This window comes from Dryobates pubescens, chromosome 33 (genome assembly GCF_014839835.1).
Source record: "Dryobates pubescens isolate bDryPub1 chromosome 33, bDryPub1.pri, whole genome shotgun sequence".
Taxonomy (NCBI): domain Eukaryota; kingdom Metazoa; phylum Chordata; class Aves; order Piciformes; family Picidae; genus Dryobates; species Dryobates pubescens.
Genome location: NC_071644.1, coordinates 2,063,626 through 2,089,947, shown reverse-complemented (window position 1 = coordinate 2,089,947; position 26,322 = coordinate 2,063,626). Strand labels below are relative to the sequence as shown.

At 61.9% G+C, this 26,322-nt stretch overlaps 1 protein-coding gene across 1 annotated transcript in view; it reads right to left on the bottom strand.

The window, feature by feature from the left end:
* Positions 1-26,322, bottom strand: part of CROCC (ciliary rootlet coiled-coil, rootletin) — a 43,836-nt gene that overhangs the window by 1,468 nt on the left and 16,046 nt on the right. Inside the window, exons 15-33 of the mRNA XM_054175649.1 lie at positions 25,882-26,250; positions 24,197-24,390; positions 23,987-24,114; positions 21,514-21,677; positions 19,933-20,034; positions 19,709-19,843; positions 18,370-18,501; positions 17,404-17,621; positions 16,169-16,328; positions 15,431-15,598; positions 14,301-14,637; positions 12,845-12,972; positions 12,652-12,772; positions 10,579-10,736; positions 9,300-9,503; positions 7,578-8,396; positions 7,156-7,497; positions 5,723-5,851; positions 25-156 (exon numbers count right to left, since the gene is read on the bottom strand). Of these exons, the coding sequence (XP_054031624.1) occupies positions 25-156; positions 5,723-5,851; positions 7,156-7,497; positions 7,578-8,396; positions 9,300-9,503; positions 10,579-10,736; positions 12,652-12,772; positions 12,845-12,972; positions 14,301-14,637; positions 15,431-15,598; positions 16,169-16,328; positions 17,404-17,621; positions 18,370-18,501; positions 19,709-19,843; positions 19,933-20,034; positions 21,514-21,677; positions 23,987-24,114; positions 24,197-24,390; positions 25,882-26,250 (4,140 nt within the window). The remainder of the gene's footprint in view (positions 1-24; positions 157-5,722; positions 5,852-7,155; positions 7,498-7,577; positions 8,397-9,299; positions 9,504-10,578; positions 10,737-12,651; positions 12,773-12,844; positions 12,973-14,300; positions 14,638-15,430; positions 15,599-16,168; positions 16,329-17,403; positions 17,622-18,369; positions 18,502-19,708; positions 19,844-19,932; positions 20,035-21,513; positions 21,678-23,986; positions 24,115-24,196; positions 24,391-25,881; positions 26,251-26,322) is intronic.

Below are 26,322 nucleotides of genomic sequence, written 5' to 3'. Positions count from 1 at the left end.
CCCCATCCTGCAGCCAGCCCCCACCTGCAGCAGCTGGACACGGTGCTGTGCCTGGGCCAGCTCCCTCTGGGCAGTGGCCAGCGAGTGGCTGAGCTGCTGGTGCTGGGCCGAGAGCTGCCGCGAGGCCTCCTGCGTCCCCAGCTTCTCCTGCTCCACCTGCCCCACACAGACATGGGGGGACAGGGCTGGAGGGTCCCCCTGCACCCCAGGACTGCACTCCTGGCCCCAGCACCCTCCCCATGCAAGCACCACCGTGGCTACAAACTGGGGTGAGCCCAGCACCATCCCAGTCCCAGCACCAGCATCTCCAGCTCTGAAGCACCCCAACAATGAGCCCAGCAGGACCCCACCCAAGCATCAGAATCTCCTCCAGCTTCAAAGCACCCCAAAATGAGCCGAGCACCCTCCCAGTCCAGGCACCAGCACCTCCTCAAGCTCTGAAGCACCCCAACAAGCCCAGCACCATCCCAGTGCAAGCACCAGCACCTCCTCAAGCTTGAGGCAGCCCAACAATGAGCCCAGCACCATCCCACTCCAAGCCCCAGCACCTCCTCAAGCTCTGAAGCACCCCAAAAATGAGCCCAGCACCATCCCAGTCCAGGCACCAGCATCTCCTCAAGCTCTGAAGCACCCCAAAATGAGCCCAGCACTATCCCACTCCAAGCACCAGCATCTCCTCAAGCTCTGCAGCACCCCAAAATGAGCCCAGCACTATCCCACTCCAAGCACCAGCATCTCCTCAAGCTCTGAAGCACCCCAAAATGAGGCCAGTGCCATCCCAGTCCAGGCCCCAGCACCTCCTCAAGCTTCAAAGCACCCCAAAATGAGCCCAGCACCATCCCAGTCCAAGCACCATTAACCTCCTCAAGCTCTGAAGCACCTCAACAAGCCCAGCACCATTACAATCCAAGCACCAGCATCTCAAACTCTGAAGTACCCCAACAATCAGCCCAGCACCATCCCAGTCCAAGCCCCAGCACCTCCTCCAGCTTCAAAGCACCCCAACAATCAGCCCAGCACCATCCCACTCCAAGCTCCAGCATCTCCTCAAGCTCTGAAGCACCCCAAAATGAGCCCAGCACTATCCCACTCCAAGCACCAGCATCTCCTCAAGCTCTGAAGCACCCCAAAATGAGCCCAGCACCATCCCACTCCAAGCCCCAGCACCTCCTCAAGCTCTGAAGCACCCCAAAATGAGCCCAGCACCATCCCACTCCAAGCACCAGCAACTCCTCAAGCTCTGAAGCACCCCAAAATGAGCCCAGCACCATCCCACTCCAAGCACCAGCAACTCCTCAAGCTCTGAAGCACCCCAAAATGAGCCCAGCACCATCCCACTCCAAGCTCCAGCACCTCCTCAAGCTCTGAAGCACCCCAAAATGAGCCCAGCACCCTCCCAGTCCAGGCACCAGCATCTCCTCAAGCTCTGAAGCACCCCAAAATGAGCCCAGCACCATCCCACTCCAAGCCCCAGCACCTCCTCAAGCTCTGAAGCACCCCAAAATGAGCCCAGCACTATCCCACTCCAAGCACCAGCAACTCCTCAAGCTCTGAAGCACCCCAAAATGAGGCCAGTGCCATCCCAGTCCAGGCACCAGCATCTCCTCAAGCTCTGAAGCACCCCAAAATGAGCCCAGCACCCTCCCAGTCCAGGCACCAGCATCTCCTCAAGCTCTGAAGCACCCCAAAATGAGGCCAGTGCCATCCCAGTCCAGGCCCCAGCACCTCCTCAAGCTTCAAAGCACCCCAAAATGAGCCCAGCACCATCCCACTCCAAGCACCATTAACCTCCTCAAGCTCTGAAGCACCTCAACAAGCCCAGCACCATTACAATCCAAGCACCAGCATCTCAAGCTCTGAAGTACCCCAACAATGAGCCCAGCACCATCCCAGTCCAAGCCCCAGCACCTCCTCCAGCTTCAAAGCACCCCAACAATCAGCCCAGCACCATCCCAGTCCAAGCCCCAGCACCTCCTCCAGCTTCAAAGCACCCCAACAATCAGCCCAGCACCATCCCAGTCCAAGCCCCAGCACCTCCTCCAGCTTCAAAGCACCCCAACAATCAGCCCAGCACCATCCCAGTCCAAGCCCCAGCACCTCCTCCAGCTTCAAAGCACCCCAACAGTCAGCCCAGCACCATCCCAGTCCAAGCAGTGGATGGATGGATGGATGGATGGATGGATGGATGTGTGATAGAGAGCAGATTATACAGAGCTTAAATCTAACAGAAAGCAGAGAATGAATTTGAGATGGAGCATCTGAGCTCCAGTATGTAAAACATAGTGGATAAAGGAGATCTGAAGTGGAAAACACAGCAGAGGTATATCAAAAAGAGAGAAGAGCTATAAAATAGGGAATCTAGCAGGTGAGGTGTAGAAACTAAAAGCAGGTATGTGCATAAAAGGTGGCAGATCACCAAGGAAAAGAGAAAACAGAGGAGATAAGAGAGGAAATGTAGCAGATAATAACCACTAAACACAAAATAGAGCAGGAAGCAGAGATGTAAAAGTAGAAAATATAGAATAGAGAAGAAAATGGAGATCATAGAATCAATTAGGTTGGAAAAGACCTCAGAGATCAGCAAGTCCAAGCTGTCACCCAACACCTCCTGACAACTAAACCATGGCTCCAAGTGCCACATCCAAGCCCCTCTTGAACACCTCCAGGGATGGGGACTCCACCACCTCCCTGGGCAGCACATCCCAATGGCCAATCTCTCTTGCTGGGAAGAATTTCTTCCTAACATCCAGCCTAAACCTCCCCTGGCACAGCTTGAGACTGTGTCCTCTTGTTCTGGGGCTGGCTGCCTGCCTGGCAGAAGAGACCAACCCCCAGCTGGCTCCAACCTCCCTGCAGGGAGTTGCAGAGAGCAAGAAGGTCTCCCCTGAGCCTCCTCCTCTCCAGGCTAAGCAACCCCAGCTCCCTCAGCCTCTCCTCCCAGGGCTGTGCCCCAGACCCCTCCCCAGCTTTCTTGCCCTTCTCTGGACACCTTCCAGCAGCTCAACCTCTTTCCTAACCTGAGGAGCCCAGAACTGGACACAGGACTCCAAGTATGGCCTAAGCAGTGCTGAGCACAGGGCACAAGGACTTCCCTGCTCCTGCTGGCCACACTCTTCCTGCTGCAGGCCAGGATGCCCTTGGCCTTCTTGGCCCCCTGGGCACACTGCAGGCTCCTGTTCAGCTGCTGCCAACCACTACCCCCAGGTCCCTCTCTGCCTGGCTGCTCTCAGCCACTCTGCCCCCAGCCTGTAGCACTGCCTGGGGTTGCTGTGGCCAAAGTGCAGCCCCTGGCACTTGGACTTGTTGAATGCCATCCTGTTGGCCTCTGCCCATCTGCCCAGCCTGTCCAGGTCCCTCTGCAGAGCTCTCCTACCCTCTAACAGCTCAACTCCTGCCCCCAGCTTGGGGTCAGCTGCACATTCACTGCTGATGGACTCAATGCCCTCCTCCAGATCATCAATAAAGATATTGACCAGGCTGGGGCCCAGCACTGATCCCTGGGGCACACCACTGGTGCCTGGCTGCCAGCTGGCTGTGGCACCATTCACCACCACTCTCTGGGCTCAGCCTCCAGCCAGTTCCTAACCCAGCTCAGAGAGCTGCTGGCCAAGCCAGGGGCTGACAGCTTGGCCAGGAGCTTGCTGTGGGGGATGGTGGCAAAGGCCTTGCTGCAGGCCAGAAAATCCAGATGGGAAAATAGAAAATACAGGAAATAGGAAATGTAGGATGAAGATTAAACACAAAAATAGATAGTGGAGATGTAAAGCATGAAATGCAGTAGGAAATAAGAAATAGAGGAAGAAAAGTGGATGGGAAATAGAAAATACAGGAGGTAGATAGGAAAGGTAGAAGATAATACAGATTAGACACAAAATACAGCAGGTAACAGAGATGTAAAGGGTGAAATCTAGTAGGAAATATGAAACAGAGGAGAAAATGTGGATGGGAAATAGAAAATACAGGGGACAGGAAATACAGGATGAAGATTAAACACACAATACAGCAGGCAGTAGAGATGGAAAGGGTGAAATATAGGAGAAAATAGGAAACAGAGGAGAAAATGTAGCTGGAAAATAGAGGAGCCAGCAGCTATAGATGAAATACAGCAGCTACAGAATAAATACAGCAGCCAGTAAGTGCCTGAAGTAGAAAATACAGCAGCTAAAATGTAGTTAAAGTGCAAAATACAGCAGCTATAGGTTAAATACAGCAGCTACAGGTTAAATACAGCAGCTGTAGATTAAATACAGCAGCTGATAAGTGCCTGAAGCAGAAAACACAGCAGCTAAAATGCACCTAAAGTAGAAAATACAGCAGCTATAGGTTAAATACAGCAGCTATAGGTTAAATACAGCAGCTACAGGTTAAATATAGCAGCTGTAGATTAAATACAGCAGCTGATAAGTGCCTGAAGCAGGAAATAGAGCAGCTAAAATGCACCTAAAGTAGAAAATACAGCAGCTATAGGTTAAATACACCAGCTATAGATTAAATACAGCAGCTACAGGTTAAATACAGCAGCTGGTAAGTGCCTGAAGCAGGAAACACAGCAGCTGAAATGCACCTACAGTAGAAAACACAGCAGCTAAAATGTACTTTAAGTATAAAACACAGCAGCTATAGGTTAAACACAGCAGCTATAGGTTAAATACAGTAGCTACAGATTAAATACAGCAGCTGCTAAGTGCCTGAAGTAGAAAATATAACAGCTAAAATGTACTTGAAAGTACAAAATACAGCAGCTATAGAATAAATACAGCAGCTATAGGTTAAATACAGCAGCTATAGGTTAAATACAGCAGCTGGTAAGTGCCTGAAGCAGGAAACACAGCAGCTGAAATGCACCTAAAGTAGAAAACACAGCAGCTATAGGTTAAATACAGCAGCTGTAGATTAAATATAGCAGCTGATAAGTGCCTGAAGTAGCACACACAGCAGCTAAAATGCACCTAAAGTAGAAAACACAGCAGCTAAAATGTACTTTAAGTACAAAATACAGCAGCTATAGGTTAAATACAGCAGCTATAGGTTAAACACAGCAGCTATAGGTTAAATACAGCAGCTGATAAGTGCCTGAAGCAGGAAATACAGCAGCTAAAATGCACCTAAAGTAGAAAATGCAGCAGCTATAGGTTAAATACAGCAGCTGTAGATTAAATACAGCAGCTGATAAGTGCCTGAAGCAGGAAACACAGCAGCTGAAATGCACCTAAAGTAGAAAACACAGCAGCTAAAATGTACTTTAAGTACAAAATACAGAACCTATAGGTTAAATGCAGCAGCTATAGGTAAAATACAGCAGCTATAGGTTAAACACAGCAGCTATAGGTTAAACACAGCAGCTATAGGTTAAATACAGCAGCTGATAAGTGCCTGAAGCAGGAAACACAGCAGCTGAAATGCACCTAAAGTAGAGAACACAGCAGCTACTCTGTGCCTGAAGTACAAATACAGTTGCCACATAACACACACACACACCAGAAAATAAAGCAGGTGAAAGTGCCTCCACCTTGCAGCTGGTGATGTGTTTCAGTGCATTTAGACTCCAGACCCATGCACTGTGCTTGGCCAACCACAGCCCCACCACCGGGCTGCTTCTGGAGCCCGCTCCAGGCCTGACCCCCAGGGCTGCCCTCAGAGATGGATTAATGCCAACCCCAGTGCCCTGCTGTGCCCAGGCTATCCCCACAGCACCCAAGGGTGCCCCCCAAGCCCTGCTCACCTTGCCCAGGGTGCTCCTGAGGGCGCTGTGGTCCTTCTCCAGGCGCAGGGCCAGGCGCTGGGCTGCCCTCTGCTCGCCCTGCGCCCGCGCCAGTGCCCGCTGCAGGCTCAGCACCTGCTGCTGCAAGCCCTGTGCCCACCCGTGTCAGCACTGCCACGGGGGCCAGGGGCACACAGGGGGCTGGGGCTCCGTGGGGCCTGCAGGGGGCTGGGCCTGTATGTAGGCTACAGGGTGCTGGGACTACAGGGCGCTGGGGCAAAGAGGGTGCTGGGGCTGGGGAGGGGGGCTACAGGGTGCTGGAGAAAAGAGGGTGCTGGGGCTGTGTGGGGGCTAGAGGGTGCTGGGGCAAAGAGGGTGCTGGGGCTATATGTGGGCTACAGGGTGCTGAAATAAAGAGGGTGCTGGGGCTGTGTGGGGGCTAGAGGGTGCTGGGGCATAGAGGGTGCTGGGACTATATGTGGGCTACAGGGTGCTGGGGCTATACAGGGGCTATAGGGTACTGGGGCAAAGAGGGTGCTGGGGATGTATGGAGACTATAGCAGGCTGTAGGGGGTGGGAAAGGGTGCAGGGGCTGCAGTGGGGGCTGTAGGGTGCTGGTGTTCCAAAGGGACAAGAGGGTGCCACTGGGAAGGTGAGAAAGGTGCTGCAGCAGGAAGCAAGAGGGTGCTGGGGCTGGCTATAGGGTGCTGAGAGAAGTGGTTAAGAGGTGCAGGGGGCTGCATGAGGGCTCTAGGGTGCTGCAGGGAGAAGTTAAAGGGTGCAGGAGGCTTGGGGAGCAAGAAGGTGCTGGGGCTATAGGGTAGGGCAAGGGAGGCAAGAGGCTGCTGGTGTTACATGGGGCCTGTAAGGTGCTATGTGGGGAGGGAAAGGTGCAAGGGGCTGCATGGAGGCAATAGGATGTGGGTCAGGGTGGGCACTGGGGTTGCATGGGGGCAATCCATAGGGTTGGACAAGGGAGAGGCTGGGCAATAGAGTGATGCATGGAGACAATGAGGTTCCTGTGGGAGCAAGAGGGTGCAGGGGACTGTATGGGGACAACAGGGTGCAAGGCAGAGGGGCAAGAAGGTGCTTGGCCTATATGGGGGTCCATAGGTGATACCAAGTTGGGAAGGGAGAAGAAAGGATGCTTCAAGGAGGGGGAAGGTGTGCAGGGTGCTACATGGGATGAACAGGGTGCTGGAGGGTACAAGAGGCTGTAGGGAGCTGCACAGGGGCAATGAAGTGCTGCATGGAGGGGGTCAGAAGGGTGCTGGTGTTACATGGGGGCCACAGGGTGCCATGGGGGGAAAATACACTTCATAGTGCAGGCAAAGGGTGCTGCATGGGGACCAAGGAGGGTGAATTTTGGGAGTGCCACCACCACCACCCACTGGCATGGGCTGCACCTCCCCTGGCCTCACAGGATCACACAGAATCACAGATCACAGGTTAGGGGTTGGAAGGGACCTCCAGAGATCATCCAGTCCAACCCTCCTGCCAGAGCAGGAGCACAGAACCCAGCACAGGGCACACAGGAAGACTTCCAGATGGGGCTGGAAAGGCTCCAGAGAAGGAGACTCCACAACCTCTCTGGGCAGCCTGCTCCAGGGCTCTGGGAGCCTCACAGTGAAGAAGTTCCCACTCACCTCCTTCTGCTGCCGACCCTGCGCCTCCAGCTCGTCCTTGCTGCGCTGCAGGGCCTCCTGCTCCCCCCGCAGCGCCTGCAGCTGCTCCCGCAGCGCTGCCTTCTCCTCCCGCGCCTCCGCCAGCGCCCGCCGGGCCACGTCCAGCCCCTCCTGGGGGCAAAGAACATCCGTGGTGACCCCACGGGTGTACCCCAGTGTCACCCCAGCCACCCTAGGGCGCTCGCCCCCACCTGCAGCGCACGGCGGTCTTGCTCGCCGGCGGTCAGGGCGCTCTGGAGCTGCAACAGCCGCTGGTGGCCATCGGCCGCCGGCACCGCCGGGCTCGGAGCATCGCCCTTGGAACCACCCCCGGCCAGCACCGCGCTCGGAGCATCGCCCCTGGAGCCGATCCCGGCCAGCACCGCGCTCGGAGCATCGCCCCTGGAGCCGACCCCGGCCAGCGCCGCGCTCGGAGCATCGCCCCTGCAGCCGACCCCGGCCAGCACCGCGCTCGGAGCATCGCCCCTGGAGCCGATCCCGGCCAGCGCCGCGCTCGGAGCATCGCCCCTGGAGCCGATCCCGGCCAGCGCCGCGCTCGGAGCATCGCCCCTGGAGCCGACCCCGGCCAGCACCGCGCTCGGAGCATCGCCCCTGGAGCCGATCCCGGCCAGCGCCGCGCTCGGAGCATCCCCCCTGGAGCCGACCCCGGCCAGCACCGCGCTCGGAGCATCGCCCCTGGAGCCGATCCCGGCCAGCGCCGCGCTCGGAGCATCGCCCCTGGAGCCGACCCCGGCCAGCACCGCGCTCGGAGCATCCCCCCTGGAGCCGATCCCGGCCAGCGCCGCGCTCGGAGCATCGCCCCTGGAGCCGATCCCGGCCAGCGCCGCGCTCGGAGCATCGCCCCTGGAGCCGACCCCGGCCAGCACCGCGCTCGGAGCATCCCCCCTGGAGCCGATCCCGGCCAGCGCCGCGCTCGGAGCATCGCCCCTGGAGCCGATCCCGGCGAGCGCCGCGCTCAGCCGCTCCGTCGCCAGCTGCAAGCCCCCGGCCCGCTGCTCGCTGGCGCTCAGCTGGACCCCGAGAACAGGCAGGGAAATGAAAGAGAAACGTTGAGAACCCCAAGTAAGGAGGATTGACGCCGTGCTCGCTGGTTCAGTCCCCAGCAGGCAGCTTGCTTGTTGCTTGCTGCTTGCTACAGCCCAGAAACTACAGCAAAATTCAACAGAATCAGGAAAAGGTCCAAAGCAAGAAGCGGAGGGTTGGGGAGGGTGTTAAGGGAGTTCAGGCCATGCTCAGCTGCTCCAGAGAATCAGATGTGGGATCATCAAGTCTAACCATCAACAGCACCATGGCCACTAAACCATATCCCAAAGTGCCATGGCCACAAGTGTCTTGAGCACCTCCCTGGGCAGCCTGTTCCAATCCCTGACCACTCATGCAGGACACAAATTGTTCCTCTTGTCCAGCTAAACCTCCCCTGGGGCAACTTCAGGCCATTTCCTCTCATTTTTATCACCTGATGCTAGGGAGAAGAGACCAACCCCCACCTGGCTCCAGCCTCCTTTCAAGGAGCTGTAGAGAGCCAGCAGCTCTCCCCTCAGTCTGTTCTCCAGGCTCAACACTGCCAGTTCTCTCAGCTGCTCCTCCCCAGCCCTGTTCTCCAGACCCTTCCCCAGCAGCTTCCTTGCCCTTCTCTGGACCTGCTCCAGCCCTCAATGTCCTTCTTGGAGTGAGGGGCCCAGAACTGAGCCTGAGACTCAAGATGTGGCCTCACCAGCGCCCAGTCCCTGGGGACAATCCCTGCCCTGCTCCTGTTGGTCACACTATTGCTGATCCTTCCCAAGCTTCCCTGCCCTTCTCTGGACCTGCTCCAGTCCCTCAATGTCCTTCTTGGAGCGAGGGCCCAGAAGGGGCAATCAGCCTGGGCACCTCTGGGGCAGGTGATGGAGGCTCAGAGGGCTTGGTGCCATTACCTGCTTCTGGAGCAGCTCAGCTCTGTCTCGCATCGCCCGCGCCTCCGCCTGCCGCTCGCCCAGCGCCGCCCGTGCCCGCTGCAGCTCTCCCTCCAGCACCCTCTGCTGCAGCTCCAGGCGGCAGCTGCGGCTCTCCGCCGCCTCCAGACGCCGCTTGGCAGCCTCCAGCTCGGCCTCGCTGGCTCGCACCGCGCTCAGCCTCTCCTGCAAGGCACCAGGAGGCTGCCGTGGGGACGAGGGTAGGGCCAGGGGCAGGACTGGGCTGCTCGTGGCATGGGTGGGTGGAAAACCTGGGCCCAAAGAGTGCTGGGGGAACGGAGCTGACTCCAGCTGGTGGCCAATCACAGCTGGTGTTCCCCAGGGCTCAGTGCCGGGGACAGGGCTCTTTGGTACCTTTATCAATGATCTGGACATGGGGATCGAGGTACCCTCAGTTTGCAGCTGGGAGAGACTCTAAGGAGGGATCTGGCCAGGATGGATCCTGGGCTGAGGCCAATGGGATGAGGTTCAACAAGGGCAAGGGCTGGGTCCTGCTCTTGGGTCACAACAGCCCCATGAACACTCCAGGCCTGGGGCAGAGTGGCTGGAAACTGCCCAGCAGAAAAGGACCTGGGGGTGTTGGTTGGCAGCAGCTGAAGATGAGCCAGGGGGTGCCCAGGTGGCCAAGAAAGTCACCAGCAGCCTGCCCTGGATCAGCAATGGTGTGGGCAGCAGGAGCAGGGCAGGGATCATGCTCCTGGACTGGGCACTGCTGAGGCCACACCTTGAGTATTGGGGCCAGTTTTGGGCCCCTCACTCCAAGAAGGACATTGAGGGCTGGAGCAGGTCCAGAGAAGGGCAAGGAAGCTGGGGAAGGGTCTGGAGAACAGGGCTGGGGAGGAGCAGCTGAGGGACCTGGGGGTGTTGAGCCTGGGGAAAAGAAGGCCGAGGGGAAACCTCATTGCTCTCTGCAACTCCCTGATGAAAGGAGGTTGGAGCCAGGTGGGGGTTGGTCTCTTCTCCCAAGGAACAAGAGATAGGACAAGAGGAAATGGCCTCCAGTTGGCCCAGGGGAGGTTTAGGTTGGAGATTAGGAAAGATTTCTTTCTTGTAAGCGTGGTCAGGCACTGGCACAGGCTGCCCAGGGAGGCGGTGGAGTCCCCGTGCCAGGCGGTGCCCCAGGCACTTGTGGCCACGGTGGTGTTGGCTTGCTGGTTGGACTGGCTGCCCTCAGAGGCCTTTCCCACCCCAAAGAGTCCTGTGGCTCTCTGCCTTGCCCCTCCCTCACGGTGACCCCCACCTGGGCAGCTCTCCTCTCGCCCTCAGCGTGCTGCAGGCTCCGTTCCAGCGCCGCCACCTTGTCCCGCAGCGCCCGGCGCTCCTGCTCGCCCCGCCGCAGCCTCTCCTCCTGCAGCAGCAGCGTGGCCTGGCTGCTGCCCCGCTGCCCGCCGCCAGGCCCTGCCATGCCACCGGCACACGCCTTACTGGGGCTCCTGGGGGCTCAGCATGGCCTCCCTGGGGCTTGCTGGGGCATGGTGCTGCAAAGGGGGCTTCACCCGTGGAACTGGGGGTTGTGGGGGACGCCTGGGCACATCTGCCAGTGGGGGTTAGCAGGGATGCAGGGGGGCATTTACCAGTGGCACTGGGGCTTGTGGCTCTGCACTGCTGTTTTACCTCCTTTACTGGGGTTCACCAGGGGTGCCTGGGGGAATTAACCAGCTTTAACTGGGATGCATGGGGGATGCACAGGGGGGGGGTTACCAGTTTAACTGGGATTTGTGGGTCTGCACTGGAGTTTTGCCTCCTTTACTGGGATTCACCAGGGGTGCTGGGAGGCATTTACCAGTTTAACTGGGATTTGTGGGTCTGCACTGGAGTTTTACCTCCTTTACTGGGGTTCACCAGGGGTGCTGGGAGGCATTTACCAGGTTAACTGGGATTTGTGGGTCTGCACTGGAGTTTTGCCTCCTTTACTGGGGTTCACCAGGGGTGCTGGGAGGCATTTACCAGTTTAACTGGGATTTGTGGGTCTGCACTGGAGTTTTGCCTCCTTTACTGGGATTCACCAGGGGTGCTGGGAGGCATTTACCAGTTTAACTGGGATTTGTGGGTCTGCACTGGAGTTTTGCCTCCTTTACTGGGATTCACCAGGGATGCTGGGAGGCATTTACCAGTTTAACTGGGATTTGTGGGTCTGTACTGGAGTTTTACCTCCTTTACTGGGATTCACCAGGGGTGCTGGGAGGCTTTTACCAGTTTAACTGGGATTTGTGGGTCTGCACTGGAGTTTTACCTCCTTTACTGGGGTTCACCAGGGGTGCCTGGGGGCATTCACCAGTGTAACTGGGATTTATGGCTCTGCACAGGGCATTCACCAGTTTAACTGGGATTTGTGGGTCTGCACTAGAGGTTTACCAGTTTCAACTGGGATTTATCAGGGATGCAGGGGAGTATTTACCAGTTTAACTGGGATTTGGGGGTCTGCACAGGGCATTCACCAGTTTAACTGGGATTCATGGCTCTGCACTGGAGTTTTACCTCCTTTACTGGGGTTCACCAGGGGTGCCTGGGGGCATTCACCAGTGTAACTGGGATTTGTGGGTCTGCACTAGAGGTTTACCAGTTCCAACTGGGATTCATGAGGGATGCAGGGGAGTATTTACCAGTTTAACTGGGATTTATGGCTCTGCACAGGGCATTTACCAGTTTAACTGGGATTTATGGGTCTCCACAGTGGGGGTTACCAATTTAGCTGGGATTTATGGCTCTGCACTGGAGTTTTACCTCCTTTACTGGGGTTCACCAGGGGTGCCTGGGGGCATTCACCAGTGTAACTGGGATTTATGGCTCTGCACAGGGCATTCACCAGTTTAACTGGGATTTATGGCTCTGCACAGGGCATTCACCAGTTTAACTGGGATTTGTGGGTCTGCACTAGAGTTCTACCTCCTTTACTGGGGTTCACCAGGGGTGCCTGGGGACATTCACCAGTGTAACTGGGATTTGTGGGTCTGCACTAGAGGTTTACCAGCTTCAGCTGGGATTTGGGGGTCTGCACAGGGGCTTTACCAGTTTAACTGGGACTTGAGGAGGATGCAGAGGGCATTTACCAGTGTAACTGGGATTTACGGGGGGTGGACAGGGGGGGTTACCAGTTTAACTGGGAGTCATGGCTCTGCACAGGGGGGTACCAGTTCTACTACCAGCTTCCCCAGGCTTTAGGGGCCAAGCAGGGGGAAATGCCACCGAGCACCCAGCAGACCCAAGCAGCGGCCCCCATGCCTCAGTCTCCCCAAAGCCCCCAAATCACCCCAAACCCCCCAGTCTGGGGGAGGGGGGGAGGGGTGAGACCCCAACAAACCCAGCCCATTACCTTCCTCGCTGTCAGCCAGCAGCTTCTGGAGCTGCTGTGCCCGGCTGCTGGCACTGTCCCGCTCCTCCTCCACCTCCGCCAGCCGCCGGCCCAGGCTGCCCACCTGCACCCGCAGCTCCTCCTGGGGCGAGGAACTGGGGTGAGAGAGGGCGTTTTCAGGGGGCAGGGGGAGGGGAGAGGAGGGGGCACTGACCCGCTCCCGCTGGGCGTCCTGCAGCTCACGCAGGAAGTCCCTCAGGGCTGCCCGCACCGCCTCGGGCTCGCTGCCTGCCTCGGGCTCCGGGGCCGAGCTGGGGCTCCCCGAGCCCTCGGGGCCCCCCCCTGTGTGGGACACACTGGGTGACACGGGGGCACAGCAGCCAAGGGGGAGGGGGATGCCCTGCAGTGCGGTGTTCAGCCTGGATAGGGTGGTGAGAGCCTGGCACAGGCTGCCCGGGGAGGTGGTGGAAGCCTCCTGCCTGGAGGTGTTTGCAGCCAGGCTGGAGGTGGCTGTGAGCAACCTGCTGCGGTGTGAGGTGTCCCTGCCCATGGCAGGGGGCTTGGGAGGTCCCTTCCAACCCTGACAGTTCTATGATGTGCCTATAGGGCATGGGGGGACCCCCAGGGATGGAGCAATGAGGGGATGGGGGGGACCTGGGGGATGGAGCAATAGGGTGGTGAGAGAGCTCCAAGGATGTAGGAGATGGAGCAGTGGGGTGATGGAGATGGAAGAGATGGAGCAAGGGGGGGATGGAATACATCCAAGGATGCAGGAGATGGAGGAATGGGGTGATGGGAGACCCCAGGGATGGAGCAATGGGATATGGGGGACCCCAAGGATGAAGGAAGAGGAGCAATGGGAGACTCCAAGGATGGAGCAAAGACTGAAGCAACAGGGTCTGGGGACACCTCTCAGGGGTGCAGGGGCTGGAGCAATGGGATATGTTGGATCCCCAGGGGTGCAGGGGTTGGAGCAATGGGATATGGAGGATCCCCAGGGGAGCAGGTGCTGGAGCAATGGGATATGGAGGATCCCCAGGGGAGCAGGGGCTGGAGCAATGGGATATGGAGGATCCCCAGGGGAGCAGGGGTTGGAGCAATGGGATATGGAGGATCCCCAGGGAAGCAGGGGCTGGAGCAATGGGATATGGAGGATCCCCAGGGAAGCAGGGGCTGGAGCAATGGGATATGGAGGATCCCCAGGGGAGCAGGGGCTGGAGCAATGGGATATGGAGGATCCCCAGGGGAGCAGGGGTTGGAGCAATGGGATATGGAGGATCCCCAGGGGAGCAGGGGCTGGAGCAATGGGATATGGAGGATCCCCAGGGGAGCAGGGGCTGGAGCAATGGGATATGGAGGATCCCCAGGGGAGCAGGGGCTGGAGCAATGGGATATGGAGGATCCCCAGGGGAGCAGGGGTTGGAGCAATGGGATATGGAGGATCCCCAGGGGAGCAGGGGCTGGAGCAATGGGATATGGAGGATCCCCAGGGGAGCAGGGGCTGGAGCAATGGGATATGGAGGATCCCCAGGGGAGCAGGGGCTGGAGCAATGGGATATGGAGGATCCCAGGGTGCAGCAGCAGGGGCCCCGCGCCCCGCAGGGGGACACATCCCCTTCCCCCTCAGCAAGAGCCGCAGGCCCCCGGGGGGGTTCCCCAGGGCGTCTCACCCTTGCCGGGGGAGGCTGCCCGCGGGCGGCCGATGCCCATGGTGCGGCGCAGGGCGGACTGGATGCCCCCCAGGCGGCTCTCGGCCGCCCTGCGCAGCGCCTCGCCGCGGGCCAGCTCCGCCTCCAGCCCCTGCGCCCTGCCCTCGGCCGCGCTCAGCCGCAGGCTCAGCTCCGCCGCCTCCTCCCGCGCCGCCTCCACCTTCAGCTGCAGGTTGCGGGCGTCGGCCAGCAGCTTCTTCTCGTTGCCCCGAGCCTCCTCCAAGCTGCGGGCCAGGTCCTTCTCCCGCTGCCGGAACTCGCCCTCCGCCTCCGCCAGCCGCCGCTGCAGGCGCTGGAGCTGCGGGCAGGGGGGAGAAGGAGAGGATGGGGAGGAGATGGGGAGGAGGAAAGGGGGAGAGGTGGGGAGAGAATGGGCGAGGGGGTGCAAGGGGGGATGGAGATGGTGGCGATGGAGCAATGGGGTGAGCAGAGACATGCCAGGGATGGAACAACACCCGGGGTGATGGGGGGCACCCGGGGTGATGGGGGGGCACCCGGGGCGATGGGGGGCACTCAAGGATGGAGAAATAGAGTGATGAGAATGCAAGGGGTGGAGTAATGGAGGGACAGCAGGGCTGCAGTGGACAGAGGATGATGGGGTGCAGGGATGGAGGAAGGGAATGATGTGGGACACCAGGGATGCAAAAGATGCAGCAACGGGGGGGGGGGGGGGGTGGCAAAGGATGGAACAGCAGGGTGACAGGGGACACCCAAGGACTCAGGGAATGGAGCAATAGGGGGATGGGCACCAAGCTGTGGGGTGAGGGGCACCAGGCTGTGGGGTGAGGGGCACCAGGCTGTGGGGTGAGGGGCACCAAACTTTGGGGTGATGGGCACCAAGCTGTGGGGCAATGGGCACCAGGCTGTGGGGTGAGGGGCACCAAGCTGTGGGGTGAGGGGCACCAAGCTGTGGGGCAATGGGCACCAGGCTGTGGGGTGAGGGGCACCAGGCTGTGGGGCGAGGGGCACCAGGCTGTGGGGCGAGGGGCACCAGGCTGTGGGGCGATGAGGATATTGTGGGGTGAGAAGCACCAAGCACCATGGTGCTGTGGGCTCTTGGGGGCCCTTAGGAACCCCTGGGGACCCCCCACCTCCTTCCTGGCAGCCTCCACGCCGGCCTCGCTCTCCACCACCTTCTGCCTGAGGCCGAAGGCTTCCCTGCGGCTCTCCTCCTCGCGCTGCTCCTCCAGGGCCACCCTGGCCTGCAGCTCCCCCAGCTCCTTGCTCCTCTTGCTGTTCTCACTGTCCAGGTCCTTCACCTGCACCAGCACGAGAAGGGAGGAGTTTGCTGGCACCTTGGGGGGGGGGGCACCTCGGATGGGGGCAGTGGTGGCACCTAGCTGGGGGATGGTGGCACCCTGGGTGGGGGTGGTGGCACCTAGCTGGGGGATGGTGGCACCCTGGGTGGGGGTGGTGGCACCTAGCTGGGGGATGGTGGCACCTTGGGTGGGACATGGTGGCACCTGGTCTGGGCAGTGCTGGCACCTAGCTGGGGGATGGTGGCACCTTGGGTGGGGAATGGTGGCACCTGGTCTGGGCAGTGCTGGCACCTAGCTGGGGGACTGTGACACCTGGTCTGGGCAGTGCTGGCACCTAGCTGGGGGACTGTGACACCTGGTCTGGGCAGTGCTGGCACCTAGCTGGGGGACTGTGGCACCTGGTCTGGGCAGTGCTGGCACCTAGCTGGGGGATGGTGGCACCTTGGGTGGGACATGGTGGCACCTGGTCTGGGCAGTGCTGGCACCTAGCTGGGGGATGGTGGCACCTTGGGTGGGACATGGTGGCACCTGGTCTGGGCAGTGCTGGCACCTGGCCCCCCTCCTCCCGACCTGGCGGCGCAGCTCCTGCAGCTCGCGGCGGGCATCGAGCCTGGCACGCTCCACCTCCCGCAGGGTGCTGCGCAGCTCTGCCACCTCCCTGTCCGCGGCCAGCCGCCCGTCCTCCAGCAGCGCCACCTGCTGCTCCTTCTCCTCGCTGGCACGCTGCAGGCTGCGGGAGGAGGGCAGAAGGGGCTGGCACCGCCACCCTGGCCCCAAGCATCTCCTGGTGCCCGGTGCCAGCCTGCCCTGAGCCGGCACTTCCAGCCCCAGCACCCCGCTCCAGGCCACCCCCACTGCACCTGAGGCATCTCCCCAGCCCCGAGTGTCCCCCAACCGACCCTGGGTACACCTTCCTGATCCCCACCCTGAGCACTGCCACCCTACAGCCCTCCTCTGCCCCCCCGCAGCCCCCTCGAAGGCACAGCCCCACCCCAAGCATCTCCCACCTTGGGCACCCCTGCCCTGTCCCCACCACCCCTGACCATCTCCCCTCCAGCCTCAAATGTCCGTCTCCTTGTCCCCAGCAGCACCCTGACCCAGAGCATCACCCTCCAGGCTGCTGCAGCACTGCCTCCGAGTCCCAGCTCGGGCACTGTGCTGTCCCAAGCATCACCCTTGGCCCAGGCACCCCCCCTGGCCCCCAGCACCCCCTGACCTCCAGCATCCCCTGCCCTGCATCACCTCTGACCTCCAGCACCCCCTGACGTCCAGCACCCCCTGACCTCCAGCATCCCCTGCCCTGCACCACCTCTGACCTCCAGCACCCCCCTGACCTCCAGCATCCCCTGCCCTGCACCACCTCTGACCTCCAGCACCCCCTGACCTCCAGCATCCCCTGACCTGCACCACCTCTGACCTCCAGCACCCCCTGACCTCCAGCACCCCCTGACCTCCAGCATCCTCTGCCCTGCACCACCTCTAACTTCCAGCAACTCCCTACCTGCAGCACCCCCTGATCTCCAGTCCCCCCTGCCCTGCAGCACCCCTGCCCTGACATGCAGCACCTCTGAACTGCAGCACCCCTGCCCTGCAGCACCTCTGACCTGCAGCATCCCCTGATCTCCAGTCCCCCCGACCTGTACCACCCCTGCCCTGCACCCCCTGCCCTGCAGCACCCCTCACCTGCACCCCCCCTGCCCTGCACCCCCTGCCCTGCAGCACCCCTCACCTGCACCCCCCCTGCCCTGCACCCCCTGCCCTGCAGCACCCCTCACCTGCACGCCTCGCCCTGCCCTGCCCCTCACCTGATGCGCTGGCCCTCGGCTCGCCGCAGCGCCGCCCGCAGCTCCTCGTTGGAGCGCCTCAGGGTCTCCTTCTCCCTGGCCTCGTCCCCCAGGGCCCTCCTCGCCTCCTGGGCCTGCCGCCGCTGCGCCTCCCACCCGTCCCGGCTCTGCCTGGCCTCCCGCTGCGCCTCCAGCACCTCCCTGCGCCCCGCCGCCAGCTGCGCCCGAGCCGCCTCCGCCTGCGCCGGGCACGGCGGCTGGAGCCGGGCAGCCACCGGCGGGCTGCCGAGGGGCCTGGGGAGCGATCGGCGGCGGGGGGGGAGGGATTTGGGGAGCTGGGGAAGGGGGTGGGGAGGGATTTGGGGGGTAGGAGGGGATCTGGGCGGCTAGGAATGGATTTGGGGGAGTGGGGAGGGATGTGGGTGGGTCGGGAGGGATTTGGGGGGCTGGAGAGGGATCTGGGTAGATGGGGAAGGATTTGGGGGGATGCAGAGGGAACTGGATGGGTGGGGAGGGATTTGGGGGGCTGGAGAAGGGGGTGGGGAGGGATTTGGGGGACAGAAGGGGATCTGGATTTGGGGGAGTGGGAAGGGACCTATGGGGTGGGAAGGGATCCACGGTTTGGGAATGAATTTGGGAGGCTGAGAAGGGATCTAGGGGTTGGGAAGGGATTTTGGGGGTGGGATCTGGGAGTTTAGGAGGGATTTGGGGCACTGGGGAGGGATCTGGGGGTGGGGAAGGGATCTGGGGGTTGGAATGGGATTTGGTGGGGAGGGATCTGGGGGTTAGGAAGGGATTTGGGGAGCTGGGGAAGGATCTGAAGAGTGGGAAAGGGTCTGGAGGGTGGGAAGGGATTTGGGGGGGGGGTGGCTAGGGAGAGATCTAGCAGGGTGGGAAGGGTCTTGCAGGGTGGCAAGAGGTCAGGAAGAGATCTGGGGGCTGGGAAGGGATCATGGGGGCTTGAGAGGGACCCGGGGAGGGATTCACCTCCCGCAGGGCACTGTCCCGCTGCTGGGCCACCGCCGCAGCCTGGTCCCGCAGGGCCTTGGCCTCCTGCTCCTGCAGCGCTGCTGCCTCCTGCACCTGCAGCCGCAGGCTGCGCAGCTCTGCCGCCAGGCTCTGGGGGGGCACAGCACCCTCAGCCCCCTCCCAGAGCAGGATGAGGGCCCCAAGGCAGGGAGTTGCAGTGGGGATGCCTTTGGTGCCCAGGGATCCTCAGCAGCCCTGGGCCTGCAGCAGGGAGAGGGCAGCTGGCAGCCAGGGGGGCAAGGAAGGGGCAGTCAATGGATGGGGCTCCAAGTCTGGGGGTGCTGGGAGGAGGCCTTGTAAGGGGCCTCAGGATTTGGGGGTTGCAGTGGGGGTGCTCAAGCATGGGGGCTCGCAGTGACAGGCTGGGGGTAAGGCCCAGGAGTGGGGGTCTGGGAATGGGGGACAGGCGTGGGGGACACCCAGGCACAGGAGGGGATTGCAGTGTTGGGGTGCTGAGGCCTGGGGGTTAGCAGGGGGGAGGGAGCATTGGGGACACCCAGAGGCAGAGGTTTGCAACTGGGGGGCGGGGATGAGTGATACCCTGGGCATGGGGGCTTGCAACAGAGGGGTGCCCAGGAAGGGGGGTTGCAACTGGGGGGATCATGGGGAACATCTGAGCACCCAGGGGGGAGAATGCTTGGGCATGAGGGCTTGCAGCTGGCAGGAGGAACCCTCAGGCACTGGGGACTGCAGGGGTGGGGTCACAGGGGACACCCAGGCATGGGGGTTTGCAGTGGGGGTGTCATGGGGGGCACTCAGGAACAGGGGTTTGCAGTGGGGGTGCTATGGGGGGCACCCAGGAACAGGGGTTAGCAGTGGAGGGGCCATGGGGGACACCCAGGAACAGGAGTTTGCAGTGGGGGGTGTCATGGGGGGCACTCAAGAACAGGGGTTAGCAGTGGGAGGGCCATGGGAGGCACCCAGGAACAGAGGTTTGCAGTGGGGGTGCCATGGGGGGCACTCAGTAACAGGGGTTAGCAGTGGGGGTGTCATGGGGGGCACCCAGGAACAGGGGTTAGCAGTGGGGGGGCCATGGGGGGCACCCAGGAACATGAGTTTGCAGTGGGGGTGCCAGGGGGAGCACCTAGGAACAGGGTTTAGCAGTGGGGGGGCCACGGAGGACACCCAGGCATAGGGGTTAGCAGTCGGGGGGGGCTATGGGGGGCACCCAGGAACAGGGGTTAGCAGTGGAGGTGCCAGGGAGGGCACCCAGGCACAGGGATTATCAGTGGGGGCACAGAGGACTCTGTGCTATTCTGGGGGAGGGGGGGGGTCCCCAGACCCCCTCCCCACCCACCTGCTCCTTCTCCTGGTGCCCAGCAGCCTCTCGCCGCCGCTGCTCCAGCTCGGCCGTGGCCTGGGCCAGGCTGCGCTGCAGCCCTGCCAGCGCCTGGGCCGTGGCCGCTCGCTCCTCCTCCTGCAGCGCCAGGGCCTGGGGGGGACAGGGCTCAGCCCGGGGGGGGCACAGCAGAGCAGGGACCAGGGAGGGGACACCGGGGACGGGACGGGGGGGACGCCGACCTGCTGCTTCTCGCTCTCCCGCTGCCGCCGCAGCGCCGCCAGCTCCGCCGCCAGCGCCTCCTGCTCCAGCGCCAGCCGGCCCCGCTCGGCCTCCAGCTCCTCCTGGCACCCCCAAAAGCAGCATGGGAGCCCCCCAAACCAGCAGTAGACCCCCAAAAAGCAGCACTGGAGCCCCCAAAATCAGCATTAGACCCCCCAAAACCCAACATTGGAGCCCAAAATCAGCACTGGAGCCCCCACAAAGTCAGCACTGGAGCCCCCAAAATCAGCACTGGAGCCCCAAAATCAGCATTAGACCCCCCAAAATCAGCACTGCACCCCCATAAATCAGCATTGGAGCCCCCAAAATCAGCACTGGACCCCAAAAAATCAGCACTGGAGCCCCAAAACCAGCAGTAGACCCCAAAAAGCAGCATTGGAGCCCCAAATATCAGCATTGGAGCCCCAAAACCAGCACTGGAGCCCCAAAACCAGCACTGGACCCCAAAAAATCAGCACTGGAGCCCAAAAAATCAGCACTGGAGCCCCAAAGTCAGCACTGGAGCCCCAAAAACCAGCATTGGAGCCCCCAGAACTCAGCATTAGACCCCCAAAAACCAGCACTGGACCTCCAAAAATCAGCATTGGACCCCCAAGAATCAGCATTGGAGCCCCAAAACGAGCACTGGAGCCCCCCAAAATGAGCACTGGAGCCCCCCAAAACAGCATTAGGCCCTTCTGCCCTCTAACAGATCAACAGCAGAGCCCTTCTGCCCTCTAACAGATCAACTCCTGCCCCCAGCTTGGTGTCAGCTGCACATTCACTGCTGACAGACTCCATCCCCTCCTCCAGATCATCAATGAAGATATTAAAGAGCATTGAGTCCCAAAACTCAGCACTGTACCCCCAAAACCAGACCTTCACCCCAGAAAAGTCAGAATCCTGCTCCCAAAAGCAGTTCTGCCCCCTCAAAAAATTCAGGATGGTTGCCCAGTCACAGGTTCAGAGGATGCTAAGGGTTGGAAAGGATCTCCAGAGATCATCCAGTCCAACTCCCTGCCAGGGCAGGAGCAGAGAATCCAGCACAGGGCACACAGAACACATCCAGTGGGGGCTGGAAAGGCTCCAGAGGAGGAGACTCCACAACGTCTCTGGGCAGCCTGCTCCAGGGCTCTGTGAGCCTCCCAGGGAAGAAGTTCCTCCTCGTGCCAAGGTGGAACCTCCTGTGCTGGAGTTTATATCCACTGCCCCTTGTCCTGTCCCAGGGTGCAGCTGAGCAGAGCCTGTCCCTGTGCCCTCCCTCCTGACCCCCAGCCCTCAGCTATTGATAGACACTGATCAAATCCCCTCTCAGCCTTCTCCTCCCCAGACTAACCACCCCCAGGGCTCTCAGCCTCTCCTCCCCAGGCAGTGCTGCAGTCCCTTCAGCATCCTTGGAGCCTTCCTTTGGACTCAGCACCATGACCCAAAGCCACCACCGCACCCCAGACCCCACACTGCGCCCCCCCAGGTCATCACCGCGCTCCGAAGGTCACTACCGTGCCACAACCCTCAGCACTGTGCCCCCCAGGACCCCCCCCCCCCGGCAGCCCAGCGCTCACCTTCTGCCGCTGGAGGCTGCCCAGCTCCCGGCGGTGGCTGTCGCGGGCGCTCTGCAGGGTCACGGCCACCGCCGCCGCCTCCGCCGCCGCCACCGCCTGCCGCCGCGCCTGCAGCGCCCCCTGCCGCTCCCGCTCCTGCTGCTGCCGCGCCGCGGCCAGCTCCCCTGCGGGGGGACGCACAGCTCAGCGGGGAGACGGCACCCAGCAGCGGGGAGACGGCACCCAGCAGCCGGGCAGACGGCACCCAGCAGCCGGGCAGACGGCACCCAGCAGCGGGGGAGACGGCACCCCGCAGCGGGGAGACGGCACCCAGCAGCCGGGCAGACGGCACCCCGCAGCGGGGAGACGGCACCCAGCAGCCGGGGAGACGGCACCCAGCAGCCGGGGAGACGGCACCCAGCAGCGGGGGAGACGGCACCCAGCAGCGGGGAGACGGCACCCAGCAGCCGGGGAGACGGCACCCAGCAGCCGGGGAGACGGCACCCAGCAGCGGGGGAGACGGCACCCAGCAGCCGGGGAGACGGCACCCAGCAGCGGGGAGACGGCACCCAGCAGCCGGGGAGACGGCACCCAGCAGCGGGGCAGACGGCACCCCGCAGCCGGGGAGACGGCACCCAGCAGCGGGGAGACGGCACCCAGCAGCCGGGGAGACGGCACCCAGCAGCCGGGCAGACGGCACCCAGCAGCGGGGGAGACGGCACCCAGCAGCCGGGGAGACGGCACCCAGCAGCGGGGGAGACGGCACCCAGCAGCCGGGGAGACGGCACCCAGCAGCGGGGGAGACGGCACCCAGCAGCCGGGGAGACGGCACCCAGCAGCGGGGCAGACGGCACCCCGCAGCCGGGGAGACGGCACCCAGCAGCGGGGAGACGGCACCCAGCAGCCGGGGAGACGGCACCCAGCAGCCGGGCAGACGGCACCCAGCAGCGGGGGAGACGGCACCCAGCAGCCGGGGAGACGGCACCCAGCAGCGGGGGAGACGGCACCCAGCAGCGGGGAGACGGCACCCAGCAGCGAGGGAGACGGCACCCAGCAGCCGGGGAGATGGCACCCAGCACCAGGGATCCATTTCGCAGCAACGGGGATCCAACACCCAGCAGCGGCGAACCAGCACCCAACAATGAGGATCCATGACACACCTTTGGGGATCCCCCCCCAACAATGGAGATCCCCCACCCAACAATGGAAATCCCCCACCCAACAACTGGGATCCAACACCCAGCAGCAGGGAACCATTTCTTAGCAGCAGGGATTCCCCACCCAACAATGGGGATCCAGCACCCAGCAGCAGGGATCTGCCACCCAACAATGGGGATCCAACACCCAGCAGCAGGGATCTGCCAGCCAACAATGGGGATCCACCACCCAGCTGTAAGGATCCACCACCCAACAATGGGGATCCCCCACTCAACAATAGGGATCCACCACACAGCAGCAGGGATCCAGCACCCAACAATGGGGATCTAGCACCCAGCAGCAGGGATCTGCTGACCAATAATGGGGATCTACCACGCAGCTGTAAGGATCCACCAGCCAACAACTGGGGTCCAGCACCTAGCAGCAGGGATCCTCCACCCAACAATGGGGATTGAGCATTCAGCAGCAGGGCTCCACTACACAACAATGGGGATCTAGCACCCAGCAGGAGGGATCCAGCACACAGCAGAAGGGATCCACCACCCAATAATGGAAACTGATCACTCAGCAGTTGGGATCCACCCAGCAACAGGGAGGTGGTGAAGCGACAGGAGTGGGGAGGCAGGGGGAAGTTGGGGATGGAAGAGGGTTTGTCATGGCCTGGTTGGACATGGGTGGGGATGAGGTTGAGGATGGATGAGAATGGAGGTGGGAATGAAGACAGGATGAGGATGGGGATGGGTGGATGGGAATAAGGATGAAGATGCATGAGGATGATGGGGAGGGAAAGGAATGAGGGTGGTCAAGCTGGATGAGGAAGATGGGGATGAGAAGGGAGCAGATGGATAGCAATGAGGATGAAATGGGATTGATGGGGATCAGGAGAAGGGGGAAGAAGAGGATGAGGATGAAGATAAGGATGGATGGATGGATTTGGTTAAGAAGGTGGATGGGGGTGAGGATGGAAATGGGAATTGATGGGGATGAAGATGAACAGGGATAAGAATGTAGATGGGGATGAGAACAAGGATGATGATGATGAAGATGGAGATGAAGATGGAGATGATGAAGATGGGGACAGATAGGGATGACAATGTGAGATGGATGAGGAAGAGGATGAATAGGGATGAGGACGGGAGATGAAGCTGGGGATGGATGGGCAGGAGAACAGAGACAGTGATGGAGCTCAGTACAAAGATGGGGACAAGGATAAGGATGAGGATGAGAAAGAAGATGAAGACATCTGGGATGGTGCTAGGGAGGTCCAAGGCTGGCTGGATGTGGCTGAGGGGCCAGCTGGGGTACTGGAGACAGAGCAGGGCTGGGGACCCCTCACCCTCCAGCGCCTCCTTGGCCTGAAGCTGGCTCCGGCCCTCAGCCTCCAGCTGCCGGTTGCGGGCATCGAGCTGGGCCACCTGCTGCTGCAGCTGGAAGATGCTGCCCTCCAGGCCCTCCTTCTCCGACCTGCAGGACACCACCGAGCACGCTGCCAACCCCGGGGGCCGCAGGGTGGGGACGACCTCCTCACGGCCCCGGCGGCACCCACCTGAGCGCGGCCGCCTCCTGGGCCTGGTCCTGGCCGTGGCGCTGGGCGGCGGCGAGCTGGACGGCCAGGCTGGCACCTTCCCTGGCCAGCCCCTGGCGGGCACTGCTCAGCCGCTGCAGCTCCCCCCGCAGCCGCTCCTGCTCCGCCCGCACCTGCGCCAGCGCCTCGCCCGCCGCGCCCTGCTCCTGCACCGCCTGCCGGCACCCAGCCGCCTGGCACCCGGCACCCAGTGCCTGCCAGTCCTCCCAGCTCCCCAGTGCAGCCCTCAGCTCCCCGGCATGTGCTCCCCATCCCCCCCAGTCTCCCCAGGCAGCCTCCACAGTCCTTCCAGTTACCCTGTGGCCCCTTCCCAGTTACCCTGTGGCCCCCTCCCAGTTACCCTGTGGCCCCCTCCCAGTTACCCTGTGGCCCTCTCCCAGTTACCCTGTGGCCCCCTCCCAGTTACCCCGTGGCCCCCTCCCAGTTACCCCGTGGCCCCCTCCCAGTTACCCTGTGGCCCCCTCCCAGTTACCCTGTGGCCCTCTCCCAGTTACCCTGTTGCCCTCTCCCAGTTACCCTGTGGCCCTCTCCCAGTTACCCTGTGGCCTCCTCCCAGTTACCCTGTGGCCCCCTTCCAGTTACCCTGTTGCCCTCTCCCAGTTACCCTGTGGCCTCCTCCCAGTTACCCTGTGGGCCCCCCCCAGTTATCCTGTGGCCCCCTCCCAGTTATCCTGTGGCCCCCTCCCAGTTACCCTGTGGCCCTCTCCCAGTTACCCTGTGGCCCCCTCCCAGTTACCCTGTGGCCTCCTTCCAGTTACCCTGTGGCCCTCTCCCAGTTACCCTGTGGCCCCCTCCCAGTTACCCCGTGGCCCCCTCCCAGTTACCCTGTGGCCCCTTCCCAGTTACCCTGTGGCCCTCTCCCAGTTACCCTGTGGCCCTCTCCCAGTTACCCTGTGGCCCCCTCCCAGTTACCCTGTGGCCCCCTCCCAGTTACCTTGTGGCCCCCTCCCAGTTACCCTGTGGCCCCCTCCCAGTTACCTTGTGGCCCCCTCCCAGTTACCCTGTGGCCCTCTCCCAGTTACCCCGTGGCCCACTCCCAGTTACCCTGTGGCCCCCTCCCAGTTACCCCGTGGCCCCCTCCCAGTTACCCTGTGGGCCCCTCCCAGTTACCCTGTGGCCTCCTCCCAGTTACCCTGTGGGCCCCTCCCAGTTACCCCGTGGCCCCCTCCCAGTTACCCTGTGGGCCCCTCCCAGTTACCCATGCCACTCTCCCCATCCATCCCAGCTGCCCTCCGCCCGCTCTCTGTTATACCTGGAACCCTCCCAATCCCTCCCAGTTACTTCATACCTGCACCCCACCCTTCCCAGTTGTCCCATACCCCCTCCCAGTTACCCCTTACCCCCTCCCAGTTACCCCTTACCCCCTCCCAATCACTCCCAGTTGCCCCATGCCCCCTCCCAATTACACCTAAAGCCCTCCCAGTTACCTCCTACCCCCCAACCCTTCCCCTTGACCCATGCCCCTTCCCAGTTACCCCACAGCCCCTTCCCCACTCCTCCCAGTTCTCCCATACCCTTTCCCAGTTACCCCGTATTCCCTCCCCATCGTTCCCAGTTGCCACATTCTCCCTCCCACCTACACCTGACACCCTCCCAGTTACCCCACCCCCCCTCCCCACGGCTCCCAGTGGCGCCCCCAGCCTCACCTGCCGCAGGTGCTGGCGCAGGCGCTGGTGCTGGCCGTGCAGCTCCCGCAGCTCTGCGCGCAGCCCCTGCCTGCCCTCCTCGGCCGCCCTGCGAGCCCTCTCCAGCCCCTGCAGCTCCGCAGCGCCGCGGCCGCGGCCCCGCTCCAGGCACGCCCGGAGCCGGCCCAGCTCCTGCAGCAGCTGCCGAGTGCGGCCGCGGCCGCGCTCCCGCTCCTCCTCCAGCCGCGCCAGGCTGCGGCTCAGCTCCGCCTTGTCCCGGGCCAGCCCTGCCGCCAGCTCGCTGGTCTTGGCCAGGGCGTCCCGCAGCCGACCCTCCTCGGCCGCCGCCGCCCTCTGCGCCGCCGCCAGCTCCCCGCAGCTCCCCTGCGCCTGCCGCGGGGATCGCAGCCCTGGGGCACCCTGCAGCGCCCGCTCGGCCTGGTGCTGAGGGGTTGCCCCCGC